The 27,721-nt window shown below is 36.0% G+C and overlaps 1 protein-coding gene across 1 annotated transcript in view; it reads left to right on the top strand.

Annotated features, from left to right (window-relative positions):
• The window catches only part of grid1a (glutamate receptor, ionotropic, delta 1a), a 239,526-nt gene that overhangs the window by 190,234 nt on the left and 21,571 nt on the right, over nt 1-27,721 (top strand). Inside the window, exons 5-9 of the mRNA XM_032553886.1 lie at nt 1,552-1,605; nt 12,920-13,093; nt 16,861-17,022; nt 18,475-18,594; nt 27,176-27,277. Coding sequence (XP_032409777.1) covers nt 1,552-1,605; nt 12,920-13,093; nt 16,861-17,022; nt 18,475-18,594; nt 27,176-27,277 — 612 coding nt within the window. The remainder of the gene's footprint in view (nt 1-1,551; nt 1,606-12,919; nt 13,094-16,860; nt 17,023-18,474; nt 18,595-27,175; nt 27,278-27,721) is intronic.

The raw sequence follows: 27,721 nt of genomic DNA, 5'->3' as shown, positions 1-27,721 counted from the left end.
ATGGGGGGGGTTGAAAATTATTTGTGAGATTACTTCACCTATGTTCAAAGCATATGGAGTCATTATGTGCATTCATTTACACCAAGAACACCAGATTACTCTCTGCTCTCTATCATAACCACCTTACAAAGGGGGTTAGCATAGGGATTAGAGAAATCTGATTTTCTCACCCAAAATTCACCTTTGAATAAGAAGGCTTTTGGCTGTGCAAATGGCTTTCAACTTCAGAAAGGAAACACTGTGATAGGAGTGTGGCGGGATAATAAAAGGAAAGATTTAAACTTGCAGAAAAGTGTGCCCTTGTGTTCAGGGGATACCAGGGTTAAAATATTTTTAAAGCATCCTTTGTCCTAACATGTGGTTTTCCTTCAGTCCACAATGCTATTTATAAAATAGTTACACAGTTTTTGGAGAAAAGATTACCATGATCATTGTAAACAGTCATTTGCTCAAATTATGGGCACTGTACAGCAGAAAATCAGTGACAAAATCTATCTTCTGGTTAAACAGGGCAGTACTTGGTGAAACCATTATTTTCGTTAAAAGCAAATCCTGCAGTGTTTTGCCTTGCTTATCTCCAGCAGCCTGACTGACATTGTGAGTAATAATACTCATTATCTAAATGTATTTGGAAGATCAGGTTAAAAAAAGTGAGGTTGGTGCAGTTTCTTTAATACTAGGCTTGTAATGTGCGTGTGTCACTCCAGGCTCCATTCTCAAATTCATTTAAAAAAAGACTTTTTACCAAAGTACATGTTAGAGGCTAGCTTGGTTTATTGTGCATTTTTCCACTTTATTTCTCCTCTACTCTGAGATCAAATTAGGCATGTGAGGGAGATTAGGAAGCAAATTACATGTACTGAAGATTTAAAGCAGGGGTGTCCAAAGTCGGTCCTCAAGGGCCGGCAACCTGCATGTTTTAGTTCTCTCCCTCTTGGTAGAAACAACCTTCTCAGCATGTCAGTGTTCTCCTAAGGCCTCTAATGAGCCATCATTTGAAACAGGTGCATTAAACCAGGGAGAGAACAAAAACGCAGGACCCTCAAGGATCGACTTTGGACACCCCTGATTTAAAGCATTAATCATCGAACCCTGAAATTATGAGCGATTCAATTATCCCATGTTTTTATGTGTTTTGAAGAAAAGCCACCGTTCTAAAATGTCAGAGGTTAAATGTTGTGTTCTGTTGGGTCCCAGGACATGTTGACATCTCTGACAACAAGAAACACTGCAGCTGAAAGAAGCAATGAATGAAGAATAGCCCATCTTAGTCTGTGGTTCTAGTTATAGTAACATGACACAAAGGCTTTTTCATAAAGTTTGTCTTCTGAATATCTTTTAATAAAGTATGACCACATAAATCCTTGATTTTAACCCTTTATTTGAAGAATCCCGTTTGAAATGAAAAGGTTTTTTTTATTAAATATGAACTCATTTTTATATTTACTTTTCATTACTGATTAGTTCTATTTACTGTACCATCATATGGCCATTCTTGCAGATATTGCATTAAGCTGAAATTAATTTTGATTAATATTTTTCTCACTGCAGGCCGTTGAAACCAACCTTGCGTCCAAGGACAGTCACTGGGTCTACGCCAATGAGGTGAGGCTCCATGCATACACACCGCATCTCTGCTCATTCCTGTGGTATTTAACGTCAGTGGCTTCATTAATCCGTTAAAGCACATGTATTCGGTAATTTAAATATTGCTCACAACTGCATTAATGCCCATTGTGTTGTGTTTAGACATGCATGTGAAAGTGATGGAGTGAGCTGGGGTGCAGGTACAATTTTACAGTGCATGCTCGATTTAACAGTAAATCAAGCGAGATAAAATCTGACTTAGGTTGTGTTTTTTTTTTTCCTCTAAAATATTTTGTATGACCATAACAACTCTAACAACAAACCAAACGTGTATTAGCTGGGAAAATTATGGAAGCTGTTGTTGCAAGCAGCTCAAAATACCTTACACATGCCTATGATTATTGAATAGTGAGTAATGATTCATTTCCATAGTCATAATGACTCAAAAAAGGAGAAAGAAAACATTTGCTAATTCTCATGTTACTGCAACTTCATTTTGACCCAAACTAAACCTACACATATATGCAAAACGTTGATTGTTCCTGTTTCCCTTTTTTAATGTGCATTACATGTCATCATTTACTCTCTTCACGGCTTAGTTGTCTGTCAACAGACAGACAACTATATAATTGTGTTATAATTCCCCTCACCTTGGAATTATAACAAGTTCAATTCCAAAAGTGAAACTTATTAAAAAATACAAACTTAGTAATTTATTGACATGAGCCTTTATTTGCCTAGTTAAATCTGTGGCGCTAAAATAGTTAAATTGTTGTTTTATAATGAATATGAAAACATTATTTGAACCCAGACTGTAACCCTTACTGATCTATAATTGATTGAGGATGAAAACTGTGTCTGTTCTTGTCACAGTCATGTTTTTAAGCTATTTCTGTAGAAATATTGAGCTACTTTGGCTCCGGATGAGAAGTGAAATTCTGTGACAATGTGATAAATAACTCTCAACTCCAAGGTTTACAACAAAGGCAGTCTCTCACATCAGGCTGACAAACTTTAATAAACCAGTTTCCATTCCTGCTTTAGTTGAAAATTGCCCAAGCAATATTTCTGTTTGCCAGTAGCTTAGATATTGATTTACAAAGTTAATGGGGTATGTTGAAAACTTGCCATTTAGCAGACTAAATTAAAGAAGTTTGCACTGTAATGAGCTTTTAAAAACTTTTTCATCTTATATTTCAGCATACCCATAACTGAAATATTGTCTTCTGTAGTATGTTGTTGTACATTTTTTGTATTTTTGAAATTACCAGTAAGGTCTAAAGCTTTTTATACTTTTAACCAGTTTTTGAAAATAGGCTGCAACTAAAAGCAGCCTATTATATATGTATATGTATATACTAATGGTATTTTAATTCCATGATGCCCTTCGTCTTCGTGATTGAAATCATACAATTTACTTGAAAGTGATTTCTTCCTGATGCAAATTTAAAGCGGAGAAGTGTACTGTTTTGTGTTTGAGAGTCATAAAAGTAGTTCTGTTTAGACATAGCCTTGACAAATGTTGCCCTTTCACTTGTAAATTTTGGATATTTAGGAAATAGCTGGAAATCATTTCTAGTGTTTTCAAAATATGTCCAAAATGAATGAAAAACAACAAGACAGTATGGATGAATCAAAGCCACAGACAATCTGAAGACAGTCACTTCTTGAATCTAAATGAGTTCCTCAAACAAAATAATTAACGAGACCCGACTTTTCCTCTTTCCCCCCGTTGTCATGTGACTTCAACTAAGCAATCTAATCAATAATGGTTTACTGCATAAAACGAATCTGATTGTTCCCAGCTTCTATTTCTCAGTGAAGAGAAGATCTGTCTGAGGATAGAAGTTATTAGCACAAAGCAGTTCAAAAAGGCCCTCTAAGACAAAACTCTAAAAATCCTTGATTTAGCAGTTCATAACTTTATCAAAACATTTCAGAGTTATAAAAGATGAAGGCAAACAAGGCATTTCAAAGAGAAATGGGTCACCAAACTAATCAGAACTATGAACTAGTGTTTGTCATAGCGACATAGCCTGAGAAAAAAAAAAAAAAATCAAATGACAAAAGTTGTGGTAAAAACAGCAAGATTGCCTGTTTTGAATAGTCTGTCATGTAGTAAAATGGACTTTTGCAAGCTCAAAACAGCATGTCTACAGCTGCATAAAATGTCAAGTCACAATTGTAGCAGAATCAAAATGCTTGCTTGCATAGACTCTCATTGCTCAGGGAGGACGGTGTGAAGATTCAAATGATGGAAAGAAAATAAAATAAACATCTAATAGCCAGCAGACCACCACCATCTGCAGATACAGAAAAATCCCAGTTCTCTATCATTTCCTCTGCCATCTTATTTAACTGTGGGTACACTGTGACAATATTTTTTTATAGTTCTAAACTTTTAACTTTTTAGAAAACTAGGTTTATCTTGTTTCAGGTAACCAACTCACTTTTAAATATCACGATTACAGGTTTTCTGTATTTCGAGCAGACATACCTGTAACTCCCATCACCGAAACACTGGCTGGAGATGATAGTATTGCTAGATGTTTTGATAGACATCAGTAAAAAGTGTCAAGAACGTCTCTGACTTCCTCTATGTTGGATATTTATGAATTATTTGACTTGTCTGTCATGATAACAAATTTTTCTGGATATTACATTGTTCCAGAAGTCATCACTATAAATGATAATGTTGTTATATATTCATGTAATCTGATGGTAATGGCATAATAATGTAAGAAAACTTTCTAAAAGACCAATAAGCTTTAAATTCTAATGAACATTTAACACTGAAACTGGAAGACATTGTAATTATCCAAAATAAATCAACAGAACAGCAGAAACAACAAGAAAAATCAATCATGAAGTTTCTGTAAACAAGATTTTAGACCAATGCACCAGAGTTTTTGGTTCAAAGAGAGAGAGAGAAAAAAGAAAAACAATAAATTGTGCAAATGGAAATTATTGAGTCTAATTTATCATGTAATTGATTTATTGTTTATTGTGGCAGACCTATTTGTGGAGTCTTATTTCTAATAAGATAACATGTTTCAGTTGCAAGACATTTGTAGAGTTTCAAATACCTGATGTCTGGTTTGTGTTAATTTAGTTTTTTAGTTTATTTTTTTTATTCTTCAGTTCTCTTTTCATTTGTACAAATTCCACATTTTGTAGAATGTTGTTGGCCTTATTTCTACCCCGCCTTTTTTTTAAGATTTCCTCTTTCTTTATTTCTATCTCCTTGTCTGCCTTTAATTTTGTCGGCCCAGATGAACCAGCCATGAAGCAAAACAAACACCTTGAAATAAGCATAATATAGACATGTAGGGGAGATTTACAAGATTCAATAACTGCTCTTGCTGGCTGATGTTTCTCACCGCATCTTAGCCTTCAGAGTTTTTCTCGTATACAAAAGAAAAAAAATCATAAATACTCTGAGCTGCTTAGAAGTCTTTTTTTTAATCTTTTCCCTCCCCTCCCCATTTTCCCCAGCTACTAAAGCATGAAACACATTGAATCCAAGGATATATAAAACTAAATGATTTATCCACCATCCTTGCTTATCTCAAAGGGGAACGGATGCTTAAAGGAAGGTGTAAAGATAATTTACTTTCATTAATCCATTTAGATTAGATATCTAAGAACTTTCTCACATAGCTTGTGGCAAAAAGACTTTTCTATGCAGTTTCTAATTATTTTAAACTCTTGTGAAAAGCTGCAAACACTCTTTGTAAACTAATCCATAAGCTGCATCTGCAGGGCCGACTCTTTTCATAGCATGCTGTAATATATTGATCCAAGATGGTGTTTTCTGTTGGTGTTATATAAAAATCCTGAAAGCCTGCTCGTGTTCAGTCTAGCATTGCCACATATCCTGAATGGAAATCACATTTCCCCATTACTGCCTGGTCCTGAAAACTCCCATCAGTCCCAAGTGGCAGTTGCTGCAATCCTGCTGACCATGACTCAGTTGAAATGCACTTTTTTAACCAGGTGATTGTGAAACTCATTGTCATTTTATTAGTCAGCTTCCTGAGCTCCCATCACGGTTAAGACCCCACGAAGCCAAAATAAGGCCTCGCTTTTCATTCAGCTCTCCCGACAAACCTTTATGCAAATCTACCGCCAGCGGCAACATGCGGTATGATGAATGTAGCTGTCAGTGTTAAAATCTGATGATAGTTCACATTGAGAATAATTCAAATGGAATGCATCGCAGCAATCACAAGCAAAGTGTAACCGAAAAGCAAAAATATTACCGTCACCTTTATTACAAAAAAATAATTGTTTTTTTCGCCTGATAAACATTCTTTACACGTTAAAAGTCTGAAATCAATGTTAATAAATTCTCCTCAAGTCAATAGAACTTCCCCCGTCACCCTAAGATTTATAAGTATTAATTAAATCTCGTTGTGTAGTTATTTTCCAAGTATGTTCGCATTAAAAAAAGAGGCAGCATACATTTTTGAGGTGCATAATATATTGAATAGTAATCATTATCAAAATATTAATTGAGAGACACTGACATCTCAAACAATCAGATGGACCAACTGGGATCAATGCCCACATTTGTATATTTAAAATTTTAAATGGTTGAAATATTAGTTATATAAGTACAGGTTATGCATAGCAGAAAACGTGACTAATCTGGACATTTTAATGCATTAATGCATATTAATCTTTTTGCATAGTTGGTAGATAGTTAATCTACCAACTATCTTAACCTAAAAGCCTCTCTGGTACCTAGTTCACAGCAGCGCACCATTGTGGACCTGACACACAGGGAGTGATGAACAACAGCAAAAGGTGAAAGTTTCCTGCGACAGCAGATGGCAACAAAAATTGAACATTTCTCAACTTTCTTGTGTTGCATTGCTAGCCCACATGTGCACACATGCTCAAATTTTCATATGCACAAATTATGCTGGTCACTAGGTTGGTTGTGGTCAAGCGACCTAGTGTTTTTGTCAGTCAACAGATTATTATTACTAAGGCGCTTTACATTCTAAGACATCCATTCTTTTCTAAGCACGCTGTTTGTACAATTGTAGCTTTAGCCTGGCCTAGATTTTAACACAAAGTGAATCTGAAGGCCACAGCTTTATTCCATTATTTCTAAACCACTTTGTCTAAAAAAAGACTGACCAATATGTTCTTGGTGTACAATGTAAAAGCTTTGAAATGGTTTGCCATAATGTGATTTGGGCCAAAGGGCACAGGAATAATAGGCGGGCGTGTATTTCAGGAAACCACCAGCTAAAACAGGTTGCTCCAACTGCCAGCACAGCGATCCACATCTGACACAATCTGGTTGATTCAGATGGATTGCGTATCGCGGAAGGATTTGTTGTTGTTTTCTTCCACTTTGAAACATAGGACAGTGACACATGAAAGTGTTTGATGGATTAGGCGGCTGCGCCTGCTGTGACACAACAAAAAAGGACAGTCATGATATGACTGATGATGGGTGACTGCCTATCGAGCCACTGAGATGGAAACGATCCTTCTGATGCAATCTCTGCCACCCTACGTTTAGTGATTAGTAGGTGTATTACTTAAGACAGTGAAGAAATACTTAACTTTCAATTATATCGAAATGGCTGTATGAAATGGCTGCTATCAAAACACTAGATTTGATGCTAAGGTGCTTCCTGTCATTAACCGCATTGAGCATCCATGCAGAAATCCAATTTAAATGTCAAATTTTTTGTATTAACTCAGAAGTGGTAGCCCCAAGAGACATTCAGTTTCATGATAATAAATTTAAAATTGACCTCTCTTTATGAGCCATCATATTTAAATGTTACAGAAGTTAAATGCATTGGAGCAATTCAGTTGTCAATGAGGTTAATATGTCCCCAACTCGCATTACACCAAGACCTGCTAAGTTAGACTGTAATTCATTCTCCATTACTGTGGTGAAATCCTCAGCAGAAGTACAAGTACAGATAATGATTTTTGCTGTGCTTACTCTTGGCCTTTTTCAGTATCACTTGTTAGTGTTATGACTGTAAATTATTGGCTCACGCTGTTGCTCAGAATTGTTACAAGACCTCCTTAAAAAAATTTATGTAACTTTTTTTTTTCTTGCCTTACCACACACTATGAGCCAACTGTTTCTAGGTGTTAACCTCTTTGGTCAAGGGGCACATTTCTACTTCAAACTTCACTCTAACCAAACTGAAACGCCCCAACATATCTCACAATGAAACAGTGATGCGTTTTGGCTTTTGACACCTAGCTGTTTATTAAGTGAAAATAGTGTTTTAAATTTTCAGATTTTCACCAGACAAAATATGGTTTCTGGAAACATCTAGATGGACTGCAGAATGTATCATGCATGTTCCATTTAGCCATTTCAGAATACATGTAAGAACTAAAATACACAGGGCCAACCTTCCCTTACTCTTCCTATGGGTTTGGTCAGTATAATATTGCGGGAAGCCTAAGGAAAACTCAACTTTGTCTAGATTTACTGAATCAAACTCCAAGCTACAAACTGCATGGATAAACTATCTCTAGTTTGTAGGGGCATAATATGTTCACCTATAAGACAAAACATTACTTGACTGGGTTCAAAAAAGGAGATGGGATTTTGAAAAAGATTTTTTTGAAAGCTAAAGATTAAATGTTTTTTGTTTTCAAAGTTAGCTAATCATGTAATATATTTTTAAAAATTGTCCTTTTTGTGTTTTCACAAACAAGATAAAGATTTTGTAGTTTTCACTGTATTTTATTAAATTTTTATTTGGTGTTGATTTATCTTGTTCAGGTTTGTTCAGTGACAATATTTTAGATTTAAGGATCATAAGGATCATATGCAGTTCAGATTTCTTCAGGAAAAAAATTGTGAAGTAGACCTTTAGCGTTGATAACAAGATCCATAGTGAATGCTCATGACGAAAGTCACATTTTTCTTTCATTGCTCATTCCTAACCTGCATATCTGTTATGTTCTTATTTCTACCAAGCATCCAACATGTTTCCACACAAACACTCTCAAGTTCCCTAACATCTTCCATTTCTGACAGTCAATACGACTAGTCAATAACTCTGAAAGTATTTTATCTTATTCTACAAGATAAAAATCTCAATAATAAATGCACATTTAAATCACATCCACATCCAATGCTCATAGTAGCTTAAACATTTTCTGCCAGAAAAGTACCACAATGGCAGTAGTTGCACAGTTTATTGCAAAAGAGATTTACTTTGATAAGAATTATTGCAATATTTTAATATCATAAGATCTTGTGCCATCCCCACAAGGTCATGCTGAACATCTTTTTGTATTTGCCTGTTTTAGTATAAAAGCAAATCAAAGCAAGCCATAACTACTGTATATCAATAAATACACTGTTTTGGCCTCCATCACTACTAATAATACTGGCTTTTGTTTACTGACTGGGTTTTAAAACTTGACTTTTACAGCACACCAAACCCTTGTTTAGTCTATACCAGTGTTATAAAGCAATGCAATTATTCTTTAGCTTTTAACACAAAAAGTTTTACTCCTATTTTAGAAAATTTGTAATTTTAAGCTCTTTTGTCCCAATACAAAAATACAAAACTCAGACCTTAGAAATAAAGCTACCCCAGTTTGCTTTTGATCATTTTCTTAGAATAATAAAGACAACAGAGTTGTCTATTTGTAAAGACAAAAAAGTCAAGTGTTACAGAACCAGCTAAACTGCAACTGCATTTTTGTTGAGAGTGGCATTTGTACAAGAGCACTTGTTCCTTCCTAACATGCCCAGACAGTCTGACCTCTACAAATTGTTAGGGACTTGCTGTTGGCTTAAAAGGGCATCAACTTTGTTCAAACATTCTGCCTATTTTTCTGACACTGAAAATAAAGTGCAGCAAAGGTGCTTTACATCCTTATATGTTTTGTACAAAAACCTTGTTACATTGCAATATTTTTTTTTCAAGTAATATTGACATTTTGATCATAAAAAAATAAAGTTGGTGAATAAAAATACATCAGTTTGGTTAGTTAGGCAGATTTAACTGCTGAATGGGCTGATTTAAAAATATATTACTATTTCTAAAAGTTATAAACAAAATGTAAATGTTTGCATTTGCAAAAGCTAATTTTGCATTTTCTTCAGATATTTGCAACCAGTCAGTCAGCTTTCAGTAGTCTTTAATAACTAGTATGCCTTTCGGATGCTAAAATATAGTTGGATGTTCTTGTGACGCAAACATGGCTTCGTTTTAGTAATTCATATTAATATAAAGTAAACTTAGTAACCCTTATATAAAATCAACTGAGGGCTGCTGGTGTAAACACCAATATGTCTTTATGACAAAATAGTTCTCCTTGTAGTAAGTAATAACTGCTACTAAAAAATGAATAATTCAAATGTACTTTTTTTCATCATAATCAATATAAACTGACCCATTTACATTTGTCAAAGATGTTGCACTTCTTCTCACAGTAGCACTGTAATATTAAAGACACAATGCTTCTCCCCTCCATGCAGTTGCTCATCTGACCAAAACAATGAGCGGCTGCTGCAAGTTTTAAACTTGTTGGATAATTTCCAACATATGCATTAATGCATTCTAAGCTAAGTTTGGTGTGTGAACTATTAAAAACCACAACATAGGGAGGAAATTAATGCTATTTACTGTTCAATAACCTTGTATAGACTATTTTCAGCTGCTTACAGTCAAATCAACCATGACTTACTCAGCTCACACACAATTGAGGAGTTATTCTAAACTGTTTGAGGTGTTGTAGAGAGAAAAATAACTTGAGTGACATACTGTCTTGCCACAAAAATGATTAAAACTTATGAGTGTGTGAAGAATCTGAGTCTTGATGACTGCAATAAATTAACTCCCTGCTATCTAGATAAATTGATTCAGCTGAAGTGTTACCATAGTGATTTGAAAAGATACTAATGGAGTAATAGGTTTTCTTAAATATGCTCTGTTCAACGAATGAAGCAGAAACTAAAAGCAGTCATTCAAAATGTACAGAAACGTGTCATTTCTGCTGTGTGTTACAACAGAAAATACTCACTTCCATATCCAAGTAATTGTTCACATATGGAAAACGATTGTCCTGATAATTGATAAAAAATTTAGCAAATTGCCCCATGTAAGTGGTTATTTCAGCAGATTTTTGGTTAATGATAGTCACATCCAAACCCTTTGTTGGAGGAAAGTATCCAAGAGAAAGTCAAGCTAAAGCCTTATACCCACAGAGCTTTGTTTTTCATTGTTACCACCCACTCTCTCTCGGCTCAGCTGTGCACAGTTTCAAAAACCACTATAGCTTCTATTTAAATGACTGTCATAATTACGGGTAAGAAAAAAAAAAACGTTTATTGCTCATAAAAGATTAATAGCATGCAATAAGCAGCACAGAGGGGCTAATTTAGCCTGTCTGTCAGCCAAACTTGATTAGATTAATGTATTTTGGTCATCGGCTGTCATTGAGACATGACTGTGCTGTATTGATGCTCTCAGCAATCTAAGCTACTCAACTGATGTAATTATGTAATAATTGTAGATTTCAGCAGCGGTTTGTGTGTGATCTGCATCTGTCAAAAGCAATATTGTGATTTTACTCATGGGCTTTTTAGATCTTTCACAGTGCAGTTAAATTGGTGATCCATATAGTAGTTATACTGATTTGCAAGACAAAGTATGCATCTTTGCACTTTAAAGTAGTTTTGAAAAATATTTTCCAGATAAGTTAGGCATTAAATACTACAGTACAGGTCTGTTTTTTTTTTTTCCCCCACACACAGGATAAACGTTCTATGTTTCAGGTCCAGATCCTGTTGGTCAGTCTTACAGCTGGGTCAAGTTCTGACATGAATGTCACCTGGGATTATGACAGAACACTTGGACTGGGTGGCACTATCAGTTATTAACTTGGACATAGGGTTCAGCTCGGTGAGCCAAGTGACATAATTTGTCTGATTAATGTGTCACAGCAACTCATGAATATTCATGATTTCCACCTGACTGGTTTCGAAGAGTCAGAAAGAGGCAGAGGAAAAATAGATGAGCAAAAAAAAAAAAAAAAAAAAAAAAAAAAAAAAACACCCGAGGAGTCTTTACCTCACACTGTGCAATGATGACAACGATGAAGGAAGTTAAGAAAAACATTTTTTTTCCCACATATCAATCAGAAAAAGACGCACGTTAAAGGTAAATAAAAAAACGCACAGTTAGATGGAACGATGTAGGAAACAGATTCGACTACTTCTCAAATCTGGTTTAGAAAACTAATGTGAAAAAAAATCGTCTCACACAATGTTGAGGTGCCAGAATCTGTGATGTAAAAAAAACAAAAAATGGTATCTTTCAACATTTTTACTGTACAATTTCAGCTGAAAATATACTGAAAAGGTACAACAACCTAATTACAAATCCATTTGCACCAACAACATCCTACTATGTTAAAGCACCTTCTGACTCTATTTTAGCATTCATCTTGATTAGGAGTCTATCACCATCTCACATCTACTGTCTAAATATTGTTAGCTTCTTCTCGCAGGATCACAAAGGAAAGGAGAAAACGCACTAAACTGTCTCAGTACACCAGCAGTAAAAACAGAAGGATTAGTGAAAAAGAGACGAAAACAACTGACTATGAACAAGGATCCAGGGGAGGTTTTTTTTTTATTATTATTATTATTATTCAGGTATGTGTGGTCAGGAATAAATCAGCCTTTGAGTTTCGACCCGCCAGTAACCTCACAGCTTTGTCAGGTAGTATATGAATCCAGTGTTTCTCATGAGACTCGCTGTCTGCCTCAGCATTGACCACTATCCTGCTCTGGAGAATAACGGGCGGCAGCAACAGGCTGTGTCTCATGAATATGGATCTGATCCTCAATACAACCCTAGCTCTTGCAAAAAAAGAAAAAAAAGAAAGAGGGAACCAGAAGTAAGCTTCTTTTATTTAGTTTTTTTTCGTTAGGATAAGAAATTCTTATGTATTATTAGCTTTAACTTGTAGATAAGATTAATCTGGATTCTTTTGTTTAAGTAAAGATGTCACTAGATCTTATTTGCTCAATCAATTTGTATGTACAGAAAATAAATTATCAAGTTGATATTTCAACCAGTTGCACTATTTTACCTGCTCACTCATGCACTCATCATTCTTGAACGGCGTTTAAAATTCTAGCTGCTGAAGAGGACAGCACCGCCAACATCCTTCAAGGCTGTCTATTCCCCATTCAGATTTCTTCATGACCGCTCACTGTGCAACAATCCCAGGCTGACATTTTCAGGCTGAGCGTCGTTACTGTCTCAACCGAAATCACATGAAAATAAAACGTCTCTGTTATGTTCATCTTCAGGAAGTGAGCGATGCCGATATAATGGAGTTGATACACAGCTCACTGGGGCGGATGACAATCATTCGTCAGGTTTTCCCACTGTGGAGGGACACCAATGCTCGATGCATGAGGAACAATCATCGCATTTCATCCCTGCTGTGTGATCCACAGGAAGGCTACCTGCAGTCACTAGAGGTAAATAAAACTAATGAAATTCTGTGCATCATTTAAAAACTGAAAGTATAACTCCTTCAGTAAATATTTTAGGGTAACCATTCCCAACAAATAACATGTAACCAAGTTCAAGGTTGGAAATCTAACCCTGGATGGCTGTGTTTGTGAGCCTTACTCAACCGCTCTAGCACTATGCCAGACGCGACCTCCTATAACACCCGATTTCTAGTGGGATTCAGAGTAGGGGAGTGGTGTGTACAAATGCATAACAGAATTAGTCATTTCAATTCTTTGTATACTTTTTATTCCATGTCAAATATATGTATTCTAGATATTTATCATGTAGAAATCTCAGTAAATAAAGTTAAGTTGGTGCTTGTAGTAGGAGAAAAAAAAAAGTTAAAATGATGAAGCACTGTGAGTGGTTTTACGAGGCATTGTTGCTCACAGGATTTCTCTGGTTTTATGTATGTAAAATCTAAATAAATAAATATGTACAATGAATATTTTTTTTAAAAAGCAATAACATTTACTATAGGTTTAAAGGTGTGAGGCCAGTCAAGCAAAAGCTATGAATTTCTGTCCAGTATTGCACCGTGCTGCTGTTAAGTTTGTCATTTGTTCTTCTGAATACGTCACTATGGACTTATGTTCCTTTCAGTACTGAGCCCCATGTTATGCACTAGGAAAAACAACAACAACTACAATAATATATCTCAAATTATTTATTGTCTTTTCTTTTCTTTTCTTGGGAGGCCTTCATGGTGAATCTTGATGTTTGTTTTATGGATAACAGATGTAATCCTAAAACACAAGTATGAGATATGCTTTGCGCTCTGGATTATGAAGGGTGTAAATACAATATAAGTAAAACAATTTTATGTTGTCTAATGTTTTAGTTTGTTTTGGGGTTTTTTTCATCAAAACTAAAAAATTCCACTGTGTGTGCAAATGATATCCATCTTTGAACTAATTTTGATATCAGACAAAAATGTATTTTTGTAGTTTAGGTTCAAGTAAAGGATTTACATTACTAAGTTATTTTATAATTTATTAATGGTAATTTTGATCTAAATTATTAGTTTCAATTTTTTTAAATAATTATTACACTTATTCATAGCCAAAAGTCCAGGAGACTCCCGTTGCTGATGTGACAGTGGTTATTTCTTGAATAAGTCTAGTTAAATTCCATATATATATTAGTCTTTGATTTCTGTTTAGAATAGACATTTAGCCACAGTGGAGCAGATGAATGTCAGGAAATTGCAAATATGAACTGATTATGTATGCAAGTGAATGTATATTAAACTCCCTTGGCAAGATAATTATGAGAGACATGGATGCCTATGAATACAAATTACTGCAGCAGTGTTTCTTGGGAATTACCAGCATAACTAAGTAAATTGTTATCTTATGCTATGGAAGCTTGTTTTAATTAATGTTCCACTGAAATTCATGTCAAAATCACCACAAAATCAATTTATTAGAAAGATGCCACAAACTCGTGAGGTATTAAATGTTTCTCCAGTATAGGTCTAACCATGTTAATTTATCCTGACAAAGAATATTACTGAAAAAACTGTATTATTTCTCTGACAGTCATTTATTTTCCCGAGCCTTCTGTTTCTCGACTCACTGCCATTTAATACACCAAAAAGTCTCTTTCACAAAACAGTTCTGTTGCAAAGCTGTAAAAGGAAATCTTCTCCACAGTCTGTTTATAAATCCCAAACCCTACATCTGTGCCAGCCATGTCCAGCACAGAAGTATGGTTGCATAAATGAAAGACGTCATTGCTGACCGGGAGGAGTGGAGTGTTAATCATTAGTACCAACATTGACCAGCTGTTGATCATCTACCACTCTAAAGATAAAGCAGGTAGGCGGGTTATGTCCTCAAAAAAAAAAAAAAACAGCAATATTTTTAACAACCCACACCAGATGCATTTGACCTTAGACTCATAAGTCTAAAACTATTTATCTCAGTTTTACTTAATTTTAAACGTCAATACAGAAATTATCTATGTCTAAAGTATTAGTTAGTCATCCCATTTTAGCCAGAAAATCCCCAATAATGGGAAAAGTTGATTTGTTGCTTCTTTGTTTTAATCACAATTGCCAGATCAGTCCACTTGGAAATCACACAGAGATGGTAAGTGTTCAAGATCAGGCTTGAAGTATTTTCTAAAAGAGGTTGAAATAGCTTGGTTTTCCTCCTATATGTTTCTAAGATTTTTGTTTGACTCAGTCGATCATGATTGGAATAGCTGTTTCCTTATGGCTCTACTGAAATGTTAATTGCACAGTTAATCATCACAACATACAGATGGCCAAACCATGTGGTGTGTGCACCCAATGTCTTCAATAATTCACATAAACGAGGTTAAATATATGCGGTAACGGCAGTAAAATCATTAATCTGAATAGTTTAACAGTTAAAAGATGGCAGTTAAAAACTCCATTTGAAGCTAAATAGCTTTTATGTGACCTGAGACATACTGAACTGAGTTTCACCTGGATTCAGCTCCTGACTCACTGACCTGGAGGCAAGCGAAGCCGATTTGGAGAATTTCCTACCAACGAGAGCCTTGGAGTGGGAACTCTAAAAATGTCACGAACTGAATGCCAGGGGTAGCTGCCAATATTGTTCCCGATGATAGTTTTCTGCGGGAAAGTTTACTTTGAATTGACCTAGAAAACCTTCAGTGTTAAATCAATTGTCACACCCTGGCTGAATCCGGGAAGGATCCACTGCTGTGTCCATGAGGCGGAAATGGTTGAATGACTGGCAATACTAAAGTCCAATACGAGGAGTAAATTTAACCATGTCGCTCCAAAATACCATTAAATTTTTCCTACTTTATCATAAAAAACCTCTTACTGTGCAGGAAGAGCATCACCTTCCAAGGCAGAACAGCAACTAAATCTCACTGACTCACCTAAGAGTATCTGTCAAGTTTTTAGTCTCTACAAAACACCTTAGCTTCTGCCCAAACTTGACAAGGCTTGCTCCCATCAAAGAAATCCCAGACCAACTCTTCTCAGTGTCATCTTTTTATTTTATTTCTCTTTTTTTTCTTTTCTTTAAATCACTGTTCTTTCCAAAACATGACACCTGAGCAGGTTGAAAACCTACAAACACACAAAGTACAAATTACTTTTTGAGTCATCAAAAGAAAATAAACAAAATGAACTACTTTCATAAATCCATTTTGTAAAGCCAGCAAGGCCTCTGAATACAGATTTAAAGTTCAGTTCCTACCAGTGGTGTTCTGCAGGAGCTTGAAGATGAGGTCTTTGTTTGTAGAGATTATCTCAAACACAGGTGTGCCGAGTTGCTTTATAGGCTCCTGAAGGCCTGAGTGGGAGAGACGGGTGTGCTTGATTTTCTGTGAGCCACGTGCCAGCTGGGTGGAGATGGTATTGCACTCATACAAATACACCATTTGCTGTTTAACTTGACAGTATCCTTAAAATAAAATTAGTGGACAGACACGACTGAGGAGACAAGCAGAGTTTTGTGAAGAAGAGAACAAAGAGTTCGCCTGAACTTTCAAGTAAGGATACGTGTTTTATGCACACCTGGAAAAAAAAATCAATTCAACCTTGCAATCTGCTGCCATTCTGAAGAACAAAAACTTTCTCTTACTCTACATTACAGAGAAGGGTGAAGTTCATAAGGGTTGTCTTCTGGGACCCAAAAAAATTACAATATTGTTTCTTAGTTGAATCGTTTCTGTGCTGCAGAGGTATTTTCCTTAAAGTAAAGTTTTTTTTATTCTCCAACAGGTGTCCAATCTCTACCTGTATGATAGTGTTTTGATGTTGGCAACCGCCTTCTATAGGAAATTGGAGGATAGGAAGTGGCACAGTATGGCCAGTCTAAACTGCATGAGGAAGTCCACAAAACCGTGGAATGGAGGATGGTCTATGCTGGACACCATTCAAAAGGTAAGAGACGTTTTTTTTTTTTTTTAAATCCTTGGTAACAAGCAGTGTTGTCTTTGTAAGTTCATCAAATAGTAAAGCCTTTGATACTATATGACCCTATGACTTTAATTGAACGTTCTAAAGATGTTATTTTCTGACTTTTTTTTTTGGCTTTACGTCATGCTGTAATTAATCAAAAATATCAAAGCAACAAAAGCATTCCTTGAGTGTTTCTTAAAGTCTTTTATGCATACTCAGGTCTTCTGGTAGTCAACTCTGCATCCCCAGATCCAAACATGGAGAGGCATCATTCAGTTTTTATACTAGTCTAATCTATCACAAATTTAAAGAAAACTGCAAAATATTCGGAAAAAATCAAGGATAAAACCCCGCTTACTTAGACTTGGCATAGATTAATAATGCCTGAAACATTAATTCTAGTCTTCATTCAATATTTGATGACAGTATTTGAATAGATGTTATGTTTGTTCACTGTTTGCTGTTCCTAATATAACTGATTAGCCTGTTATGTGTTTAACATGCAAAGCACTTTAAACTGCCTTGTTCCTGAAATGAGATGTGCAAATAAAGCTGACTTAAAAAAACAATATTGTAGATATAAATTGTTCATAAAAGCTATACATATCTGATTAAAAATACAGGATTATTTTATCATATATTAAGTAATCCTATATTTAATATAGGATTATATTAAATGTAATATAATCCTATATGTACTGTATATTTTCTAAATACAGTAGAAAATATGTATTTATACAATCAAACTATTTTAACAGATGAAGCACAATGCTGCTCATGGAAATTCCATGACATATATATATATATATATATATATATATATATATATATATATATATATATATATATATATTTTTTTTTTTTATTATTATTATTGAAACCCCAGAGGAAGCTGATTATTAAATGCAAACTCTATCCCTGGTTTCAGGATGGATTTATGGCAGTTTCCAGGCTTTGATCTTGTTATATTTATGTGGCCTTCTCAGTTTTTTCAATGCAAAAAAAAAAGCCCCCAATATTGGAGAATCCTTTGATCTCATCCACCTCAATCTAACAATGCATTTTTATTATTGTTGCACAGAGTGGTGGTTTAATTTTAGATGTGACATAAGATGGCTCAATGAGGTCCAAAGAAATAAGGCAGGGAACATACTGTAGTGTTACCTTGTTACCACAAGCAATCTTAAAATGATGTTTGTTTTTCTGTAGCACAATGATTTTATTCAAAAAATTCAACGCGGCATATCTCACCCTATTGAAAAATCCAAGTAAAGCAAAATTCTAAATATGCGGCCTCATGTTATCTAAATCAGTAAACAAACTTTTAAGTGTCATATATAAGATTTTCTTGAACTTATACACAGCAAATCATGTTGTTTTTACATATAAAACAGCTTATTATTATTATTTTTTTTTTTTTTTTTGTTGCAACAGGGACGGATCAGCGGCCTGACCGGATTTATGGACTTCCGTGCTGAAGGCTCCAATTCCCACGTACAGTTTGAGATTCTTGGGACTAGCTACAGTGAGACATTTGCGAAAGATGTGAAACGGGTCAGTCTGTTTTCTCTCTTATATAGTTTGCGACATATTTTCCTTGTGGCAAGCTATCAACTTGAATGTCAGAAATAACTTTCACGCAATTTGTTTCAAAGAAAAGCCACAGCTTTTAGTTCAATATAGAAAAGTGTCTGTGCCATGTCCCGGTTGTATAGTCTGTGCAATATGCTGAAGACAGGTCAATTAGAGCTTTCTTATGAAAGTCCATTCAGGAGGCTTTTAGTGGGTAGATTCAATTTTGCGCTGACTTACATAGCTGTCCAAGGTGCTGAGAGAACTTCTGATGAAAATGGCCTGTATGTCTCAATACAACTACCCAACTAGCCATTTGTTATTAACCCATTCTCCATGCAAACATACTTTAGATTAGGCACATGTTCATTAGACCAGCTGTCCTGTAGGTTTTATTTTTTCTACTCAAACTTTTTTTTTACCTATTTTGTTGGACATAAAAGATCTTTAGAAATTTGGTCTAGCAGTGGAAAAATACAAGGATAGTGGAACAGCATCAGAATTGCATATGCATGCGTTTTTTGTTTTTTTTTATATTCCTCTAAGAATTAACCATAACAGTCACACACAGAATAATTGTGTCTGGATCATCTAGTGCTCACTGTGCTTAATATTGTGATAAGTGTCAGAAACCCTGTTTTCGACCTCTTTAGCTGCACAATGTTGCTAGAATATTAGATTTACCACACAACGTTTTCATTAGTCAAAAGTAAAAAAATATGAAACACACAACTTGTAAACTTCCTCATTTTAAATCTCAAGTCACTGAAGCTACGTTCACTAGTTTAAATACAAGCTACTGTAGCTATAGGCTATTGTTGACTTGTTACAGTGAAATATGAGTGCCATGCGGCTAAACAGAGATTGAGAGCATCATTTATGCACTCCGTTGTCAACTGTAATTTGTCGTTTTTTTTGTCCTGATTCAGTCAGGGCCTTCTCCCAGAATGAAGAAGAATCAGGTTTCTTGGCAATCTATGTAGAGCAGGACTGACCAGAAGCATTAATGAAGATTTAATCACCACTCAGCCTGACTGAGTCATTCAAACCAATTCATCATAACATGGCCATTATCATTAGCAAGAAGGAAGATACACACTTACTTTAAAAAACGAAGACATAGCCATGTTAGTCATCCGAAGAGCACATTGAAAACCGTAGAGGCCCACTTATAAATGTACCATTAATACACATGGGAAGTCCAAACAGGAGCAACAGGAAACATGCCAACATTTGGGTGCATGTCTCTGGAGATCATTAGCAGCAGGTGTAATGGAAACGTATGCGCTGTCAGTGCTGTTGTTCATTACCAGGTATGTTTGTGTACCTGCACTACTGGGAAGAACCCCTATACTGCTAGGAAACAGACAGAAATGTATGGAGTCTGTTGTGGGAAAAAAATATGTTACCAAGCACTGTCAAGTGAAATCACTCAATTAGGTTTATTCCTATATTGTGCACAATACAGAGAGTTTGTAGGATAATCAATAATGAAGCAGGTTTGGGTGAAAAGCTCTGACAGGCAGAGACAACACATGAGTATTATACCAAGGATAAGGAATTCAAAACAAGGGGCGAGACAGTCTGGTTCTGATGCAGCTGTAGAGAACAACTCCCAGCCTTGTACATGTAACCCAAATAGTTCTTTTGGTGAGAGTTCACAGGCATTTTATATATGATCAACAGATGTTAACTTGTAGCAATTTTCACCACAAGTTGCTGTACATATGCACCGCACCGTTTACTCCAAAACAATAACTTAAAGGAAATATAACTGCAGGATATTCTTTGCAGGTTGAGTCAAAGTTGTTGTTTATTTGAAACTGTGATTCCACAGTGTGCTGCCCCTGCCAAGCCCTCACCGCATTTATCATTTCGTCCCCCTCTTAGTTTTATGTTTTCTAACGTCCAGGCCTCCCCCTCTTTCACCTCTCTTCTGTGGATGTTTCCTCTAGTCTCTCTTAACCTTTTACTCTCATTTTTCAGACCTGCTTTCCTCCCTCTCCATCATCATTTATCTGCATTCAGTCCATTTTCTTCCTGGCCTGATGGCTCTTAGATGAGGCGTCTTTCTGGTTAGAAACTGTAATGAAGACTGAAATACTATTTCCAGAATGGCTACTGTGAGATTTCTGCACCATCCACTGCTGATGCAGAGTGATCGATACCGTTGTTGTTGTTTTGGTTTCCCGGTTTGGTCTTATTGACGTGTCAGCTCGTCTCTAAGCAGATATTCCTAATGACTTCCAGCTTACATTGAGCTCCCATGGAGAAAAGTCGGCTTATTTGAATGCAATTGCTCCTACAAGCATCTGGCATGCACAGTGCTGTATATCATTTCTCAAATATTTCTTCAATGGGACTGTCGTTAATCAAAATCATATTTTTAACACTTAAATCTCATACTCAGATGTTTTTCGAATGAAATCTAGATGCATTTAAATCTTTGCACTGAAAAAATAAATCGAATCCAGGAGTCCCCGACCCAGTCAGTGTGGTCTCTTTCTGTCTTTCTCTCTCTTTCTCTGTGATCTTTGGGGAACTTGGATAAACTGAAGTCAATGAAATGTTTGGTAATCATCATTACCCAATTAATCTTTTCCAACCTGCCATTACAATTTCTTCTGTAGTGGCATTACATCAGATCTGAAGGAGTCTTTGAAAATACGTTGTTGCTGTATACTAGTCTGATGAAGAGGATGCTCAGCGTTATCGCGATTTCCTTGATTTTCTGAGGAATCCTTCTCTGCACAATAATCTCCAAAGGTTCCTGAGCAGTTTCTAGAACATAACTAGCCTTTATTAAAGCCTGGTTATTTTCCTCCTCTAGAAATACAATCTCTTCTGTCTCGTTTTGTAAATAGTTTCACTGTTGCACCTTCAGGCCAGTCTGTTGCCCAAGTGAACATTGAAGTATTTGTATTCCTCCAACACCTCCACTTTGTCCCCCACAATAGAAAAAGAGTTTGACCCTGCCCTGTTTCTCTTGAAATCCCAGATCATCTCTTTTGTTCACACACAAAATGGCAACTCCAACATTATGACACAAAGTGGTCGACCAGCTCTCAGTTCTCAACGTGTTGTCCATCTTTTATACACCCAACAACTGCAGAGTCATCTGAGTATTTCTGCAGATGACAGGACTCCCACTTGTGCTGGAAGTGGGAAGGTGAACAGAGTGAAAAGGAATGGTGAGAGTACAGTTCCCTGTGGTGCTCCTGTGCTGCTGACTGCCTGACTAGACATACAAGTCTTTACACTTATAAACTGTGTTGTCAGGTAGTCAGAGACACAGGTGATTGTTGAGGCCTCCAAATGTGTCTTATGAAAATTCTGACAAAAGACAATCAGTTGAATTTTGTTAGATTTAAAATTTCAATCATTATTTTGGTTGGCTGTGGAAAATGTAACATTTAAAGGCAAAATTTTAAAGGTGAGTCAGGGATTTTTTTTTTTTTAATCTAGATCTCTAACATGCAGTAACTTTGTTTTTTACAACTCTAGATGTTTCACAATTCTTACAGCTATACTTAAAAGACAAAGTATGACTTTTACTTCTGAATTTGACATAACTCACTCAAAAACATAGCATTTTCTTCCAAAGCACAGTTGAATTTTAGCTCAGTTGTCAATAAGTCAATAAAAACATTCTACTTTTAATGCCTTAAAACTCAACAACCCAGCTGATCTAGCCAAATCCGTCTTCCCAAAATAAGCATATTTAGATTCATTCTGCACTGCTAAGAGCCAACTAACACTTAATACACTGAAGATGAATCAAGTGTAGGAGCCCATGTTTATTAGTCACAAGGTTAGATCATAATTTTCTTATTGGCCATCATCACCCTTCAAGACGCTGCTGCTGATCTTGATGATAATGGATGCAGGGTTTCCCATGAGCTTTAATGTGCAACACCGCATGCAGCATGTAAATGATGCAGTGGTTTAAAGCCGACACATTCGTGCCACTGCTCAAACTAATTCCTCACTGACTCATCAAGAACAAATGACATTAAATATTCTCTAAAGGGCACTTCTCTCTTGCCAACAATAGATCTGCGGGGGGCTGATGGGAGTGTTGATCCAACAATTAATTTGCAAAGTGCCGAGAAGCATGGCTTTTATAAATGCATGTTCTGGCTCCGTAGTGTTTTTAAAATGCCCCTTGGCTGCGTGGAATCTCTCCCACAGGTGCACAAAACTTAAAAACAAGTAAGTGCTTTTTTTATTTAATGGCTCATTTTCATCTTATTAAAAGTTTTGGTACAATTCCAATTACTTGGTACATTCCTAATAAATAAATACTCACCTCCAAAGTGAAACATCATTTTTTCCAAATTAGTCTATTTTAATAGTGCCCAACGTCTCCTTAGACTGAAATCCCTCGGTCAATTATGAAGAATAATCTCAATTTAAAAGACTACTGTGAGCCCCTTAAAACACATCTTGTGAATGAAGAATATTGGAGTGGTAGAGTCATATTGCAATGGATAATCACAGCATTAGCAATAGCATTTTCAGATGGCAACTCAATCAGATCTCTAAAAAAAAAGTGTTAATGTAAGCAGTTCTCCTTTACAGTTACAGTATATCGACCATAACTCTAAACTGTCTGAGTTAAAAAAAGATTAAAATGACACTGGATAAACTAATATTTTCAGGCCACTGGTTAAATAAAAGATAATTTACCATCAACAGGTAAAAAGATTAAGCCTTCTTACAGTTAAACTGAGGAAAATACCTCTGTGCCTCTACTCACGCCAATATATGCTCTTTCATGTGCTCCTCGTCAAAAATAATAAAAAAAGTATGTCCCTGTAACTGTGTATTTTAAATGTACCTCATTTGATGTACCTGCTCTTTGTTGTTTCCGCTTCACTGGATCAATGTGACAGACTGAAAGCAGAAATAGGAGTTTGCTCATACAATAATTTCCATATATGCAATTCAGTCAGCATTCTTAATGCAGAAACAATATGAAAAAAAACAACAACATTGTTGCATCCTTCAGCCAATTTATTTAGGTTTCAGTTCAAACCTGATGAATTTAGATATCTAACACCACCAGTAATTTGTGGTCCAAAACACATACAGTTAAGTGCTTACAGCTGCCATTGGTCATTATCTTGTGTAAACTAATGCGAACAAACTACCCGGCCAGTCATGCAAGCAATTATAATTACTGCTTATATTTTCAGTTATACTCATAATATTGATTATTTCATAATGAAAATCAGATGGATCTTTTCATGCCTAAATTCTCATTTTCTGCTGCTATGGATAATTTAAACAGAAATGTCAAACTTCTGTATGTCATGTTTGGTCCTTGTGATGTTTGCTCACTGTTTTCTAATAAAACTTGTGAGGCTTTTACAGAACAGCTGGATTTATACTGTATAGTGAACATACAGTATCGCACACCATCATTTTCTTCATTAGACAAACTGAAGCAGTGAATTTTATTTAGGCATATAATATTAAAGGTAGAAGTCCACATGTACATCCAGCACTTTCCACATTTTTATTTTATTGTATTTTATTTTTATTTTATGTATAAGTTCACACTAATACATCGCTTTATGTTTGTAATTTCCCCTCAAATTTCAAATATATCTAAAGCCTAAAAGATTTGATTGTAGAATTTTGCAAACCACTGTACATCATTTCTCAAATTAGGGAGACGTCCAGTTCCTCTTTGAAGTAGAATTTTCCTCAGAACATGTTCACAGTATTAGCCTAATAAATACTAATGGCCATACATTTCCTGTGTAATTGCAGGTGATGTGACTTTGCTATATTTATTGTTTGTGACCTTCCCAGTGGCGCACTGGTGAGCAAAGCTCTGTGAAGTAGAAGTGTTCCTCTTTAGTGTTCTTCAGTTTACAGAGCAAGGATTGCTCAGTGTTTTTCATAGAGGACAAAACTGCTCATGGAGAAAATAGCCCCCTGTGAGGCAGCCAGTGCACACTGACATTTTGCCTCAGTGCACACTTTGAAACACAAACACACAGCACAGTCATATAGACAGATGGGCAGAATTATTATGAGCACTTGTAGAAAAAAAACAAAACAAAACCAAAAAGAAAAAGATCTGAAATCTGAAGCATGGCAAAGTTCCTGACCACCAGGAGAAAAGTTCCATTACCAAAATATTCAGAAACAGGACAAAACATGAACCTTGTAACACCACATTGATTGAGGCAGAGGAAGTCCTGGGAATCTGAAAGGACTCCAACTTGCATCACTTATGTCTAAGTGACCCCATAACACAGGGCATCGTCAGATGTCATGTTTGTTCGGTCTTTGCTTAAGTAGTGTGCAGTTTGCCACCTTTCAAAGAACCAACAGCTTCTGGGTGGATGTCAGACTTTTATTGGCACATCAGTTAACATTAACACAGATGAATAAGCGGACATCATTACACTGCCCACCAGCAGATGTGTACTAACAGCACACAAGTGACTCATGATCTACTTTCACATCAACATTTCTCTGACATCCTTGCAGCAAAATGCTTCTTACGCTGCATATGCACTAATCTTCACATAACTGACATCATTACTGTGTTTAGAAGAAACATTTACTGAGCAACACTTTTTAGGGGGACATATACAGCACACATTAGCTAGTGTGCCGTTAAGCAAGAGTCACTTCATTAATGAGTTTGCAGTGAAGCTATACATAGCAATGAACTGCACTAAGTTCTGCAGATCGGTTGTGACAGAAAGACTGATAATGAAATTTTAGCTCCGTTTTTCGACAGGCGCCGATTGCCTGACATGCTTCTCTTTCACAGTTGAATACCTCCGTTGCAGCTTTGTGTATCAGAAGTAATGATTTCTTTCAAATGCACAGCTTGTAGTTTCAAGACTGTTTGTTCGGATCTTGCTGGTGACACAGATATACTTGTTCCTGTGTACTGCCCTCAAAGTTGCACAGAGATAAAACAAGAGCACAGAAAACCAATTTTAAAAAACACCAAGCTTTCATGTTCCGAGTGCTAATTGGCAATAGGAACAAATTAGAAAGTTCTGCAAGATACAATTGATCTATCTGAGTTTTTTGCTGTTTATAAATAACGTTCAATATTCCCAATGCCTTGTAAAAGTGTTTCTCTATAGTCACGTTTAATGCAATGTGGTGACAGAGCAACACAAAGTACCACATAATTTTGAAGCAGAAGATAGAAAGGAAAATAATTTTCTTTAAGAAAGTACACATGTTGGATTAGAAATGGTCCGGTCAAAGTCAGACCAAAATCCACTGAAAATTCACAAGAATGATGTTTGAAAATGATCCCCTCTAACCTAGCTTGAGCTATTTTGCAGAGATTGAGACACTTTATCATCAAAGCAGCCAAAGGTACTAAAGCTTACAGAGAGCAATGTTTGAAGATTTTTTTATTATTATTGAATCACATGTGAAAAATAAAAAAATCCACTTTTAACAAATGAAAACAAGCTTAATCAAATGAAATTGGTCTTGTTCTTTATAGTTAATGATTTCTGAACTGTAAATTTTCAGATCGGTACAAATCATTCAGGGCTTAAAGTACAGGTGGCAGCTATAGAGTCTGTTGATCCAGATTTCTCTTTACTAACACTGTATATTGACCTTGATAATATGCAACTCTAGGAAGCACATAGACTTCAAAGCACGTCTTCAATTTTAAAAGCTGTAACCCACCTATTTACCTGGGAATTTATCTATTTAGCAAAACAAAACTTTTAAAAACTTTTTTTTTTGGACAAATTTTCTATCTCACTATGGTGCAGGTCATTTCAGTGGGGGAAAAATAGCTTGGTGCTTCCTGAAGCCCAAAAGGACTGTGGTTTGACCTTGGGCCACGAGTCTTGTTCTGTCAGCTCAAATCAAAGGCCACTCCAAATGACGTGTCGAATCCTTGAGAATCCTTGTCCAGCCGGCAGCGCTGATTAAGAATTTAACAAACATCAGCCTCGAAGACCGGAGACAAGGCTCCAGAGGCTGACCATGTGGAATGAGAAGTTTAAAAAGTAAAGGATTGTGTGGACCCAAGGCACTCAAAGGGATGTCTAAAGCTCAAACTAGATGTGTGGTAGATTAATTTGGGGAGCATGAAGTCAACCTAAAGTGCTCTCCTGTTATTTTAATAGTCTTGCACATTTGTGTAGTAAGATGTGAAGAATGGTGCAGACTCCTTTTACAACCGAGGGTCCTGTGTCTTGTAAACCGGTTAATCACCCTCCACTGCTGGGAGTCGGTTGATGTAAACAAACATGGACCACTTACTATCAATTAAAGATGGTCGATAATGTGGGGATAATTACTGCGAGCAGAATTGTTTTAATTTTCTTCTGCAAATTGATTCTTGACTTACATGTGTGATGGATCGTTGTATTTTTTTTTTGAAGCTATTCTACGAACAGCTCTTTGTGTAATAGTTTTTAATGTGCTTCGTAAATAAATAAATATAATTAACACAACATTTATCTGCATCTTTGTCCATTGGAGGATACTTGCATTTCCATTTTTACACAGTTCATTTTGCTAACCTCTCTGATTCTTTGCTCTCGCCCCTTAGCTGGCATCGTGGGACTCCACTCGTGGCCTGAACGGAAGCCTCAAGGAGAACCGGATAGAGAGTGGCATGGAGGGAGTGACGCTCAAGATTGTGACATTACTGGTAAGCTGTGAAAAGTCACTGAATCTATTAACACTTTGGCCCAAGTCAACAAATGGAGTAAAAATGCAGTTAGGAAGGTAAGCACCAACATGCATGAGGTTGAATTTTACACCAGAGGATTATGGCTTCTGAATCACATTAAACGCACTGAAAACCGGTTTCAATCATACTTTAAGAGGACAGTTAAGCAATAAACCTCACAGCAGCTCACACATCTTAAGCGTTCATTTAGAAAGTCATCAGTAGTTTAGAGGAAGGTACATTGAAATGTGTTGACGAGGTCCCACTTCAAATAATAATAAAGATCATTGTGTGCGAGCACACCAAGCATCGGCTCCACACACATTTTCTTTTCAATGCTGCATAAAGAAGTCTTCACTTGTCTTGGAAATATAATGCATCTGAAAACGACTAAAGCACAGCAGCGTCTCTAAAAGTAAGACC

Source organism: Xiphophorus hellerii, chromosome 22, assembly GCF_003331165.1.
Source record: "Xiphophorus hellerii strain 12219 chromosome 22, Xiphophorus_hellerii-4.1, whole genome shotgun sequence".
NCBI lineage: Eukaryota > Metazoa > Chordata > Actinopteri > Cyprinodontiformes > Poeciliidae > Xiphophorus > Xiphophorus hellerii.
This window is presented reverse-complemented; position numbering and strand designations above follow the sequence as displayed.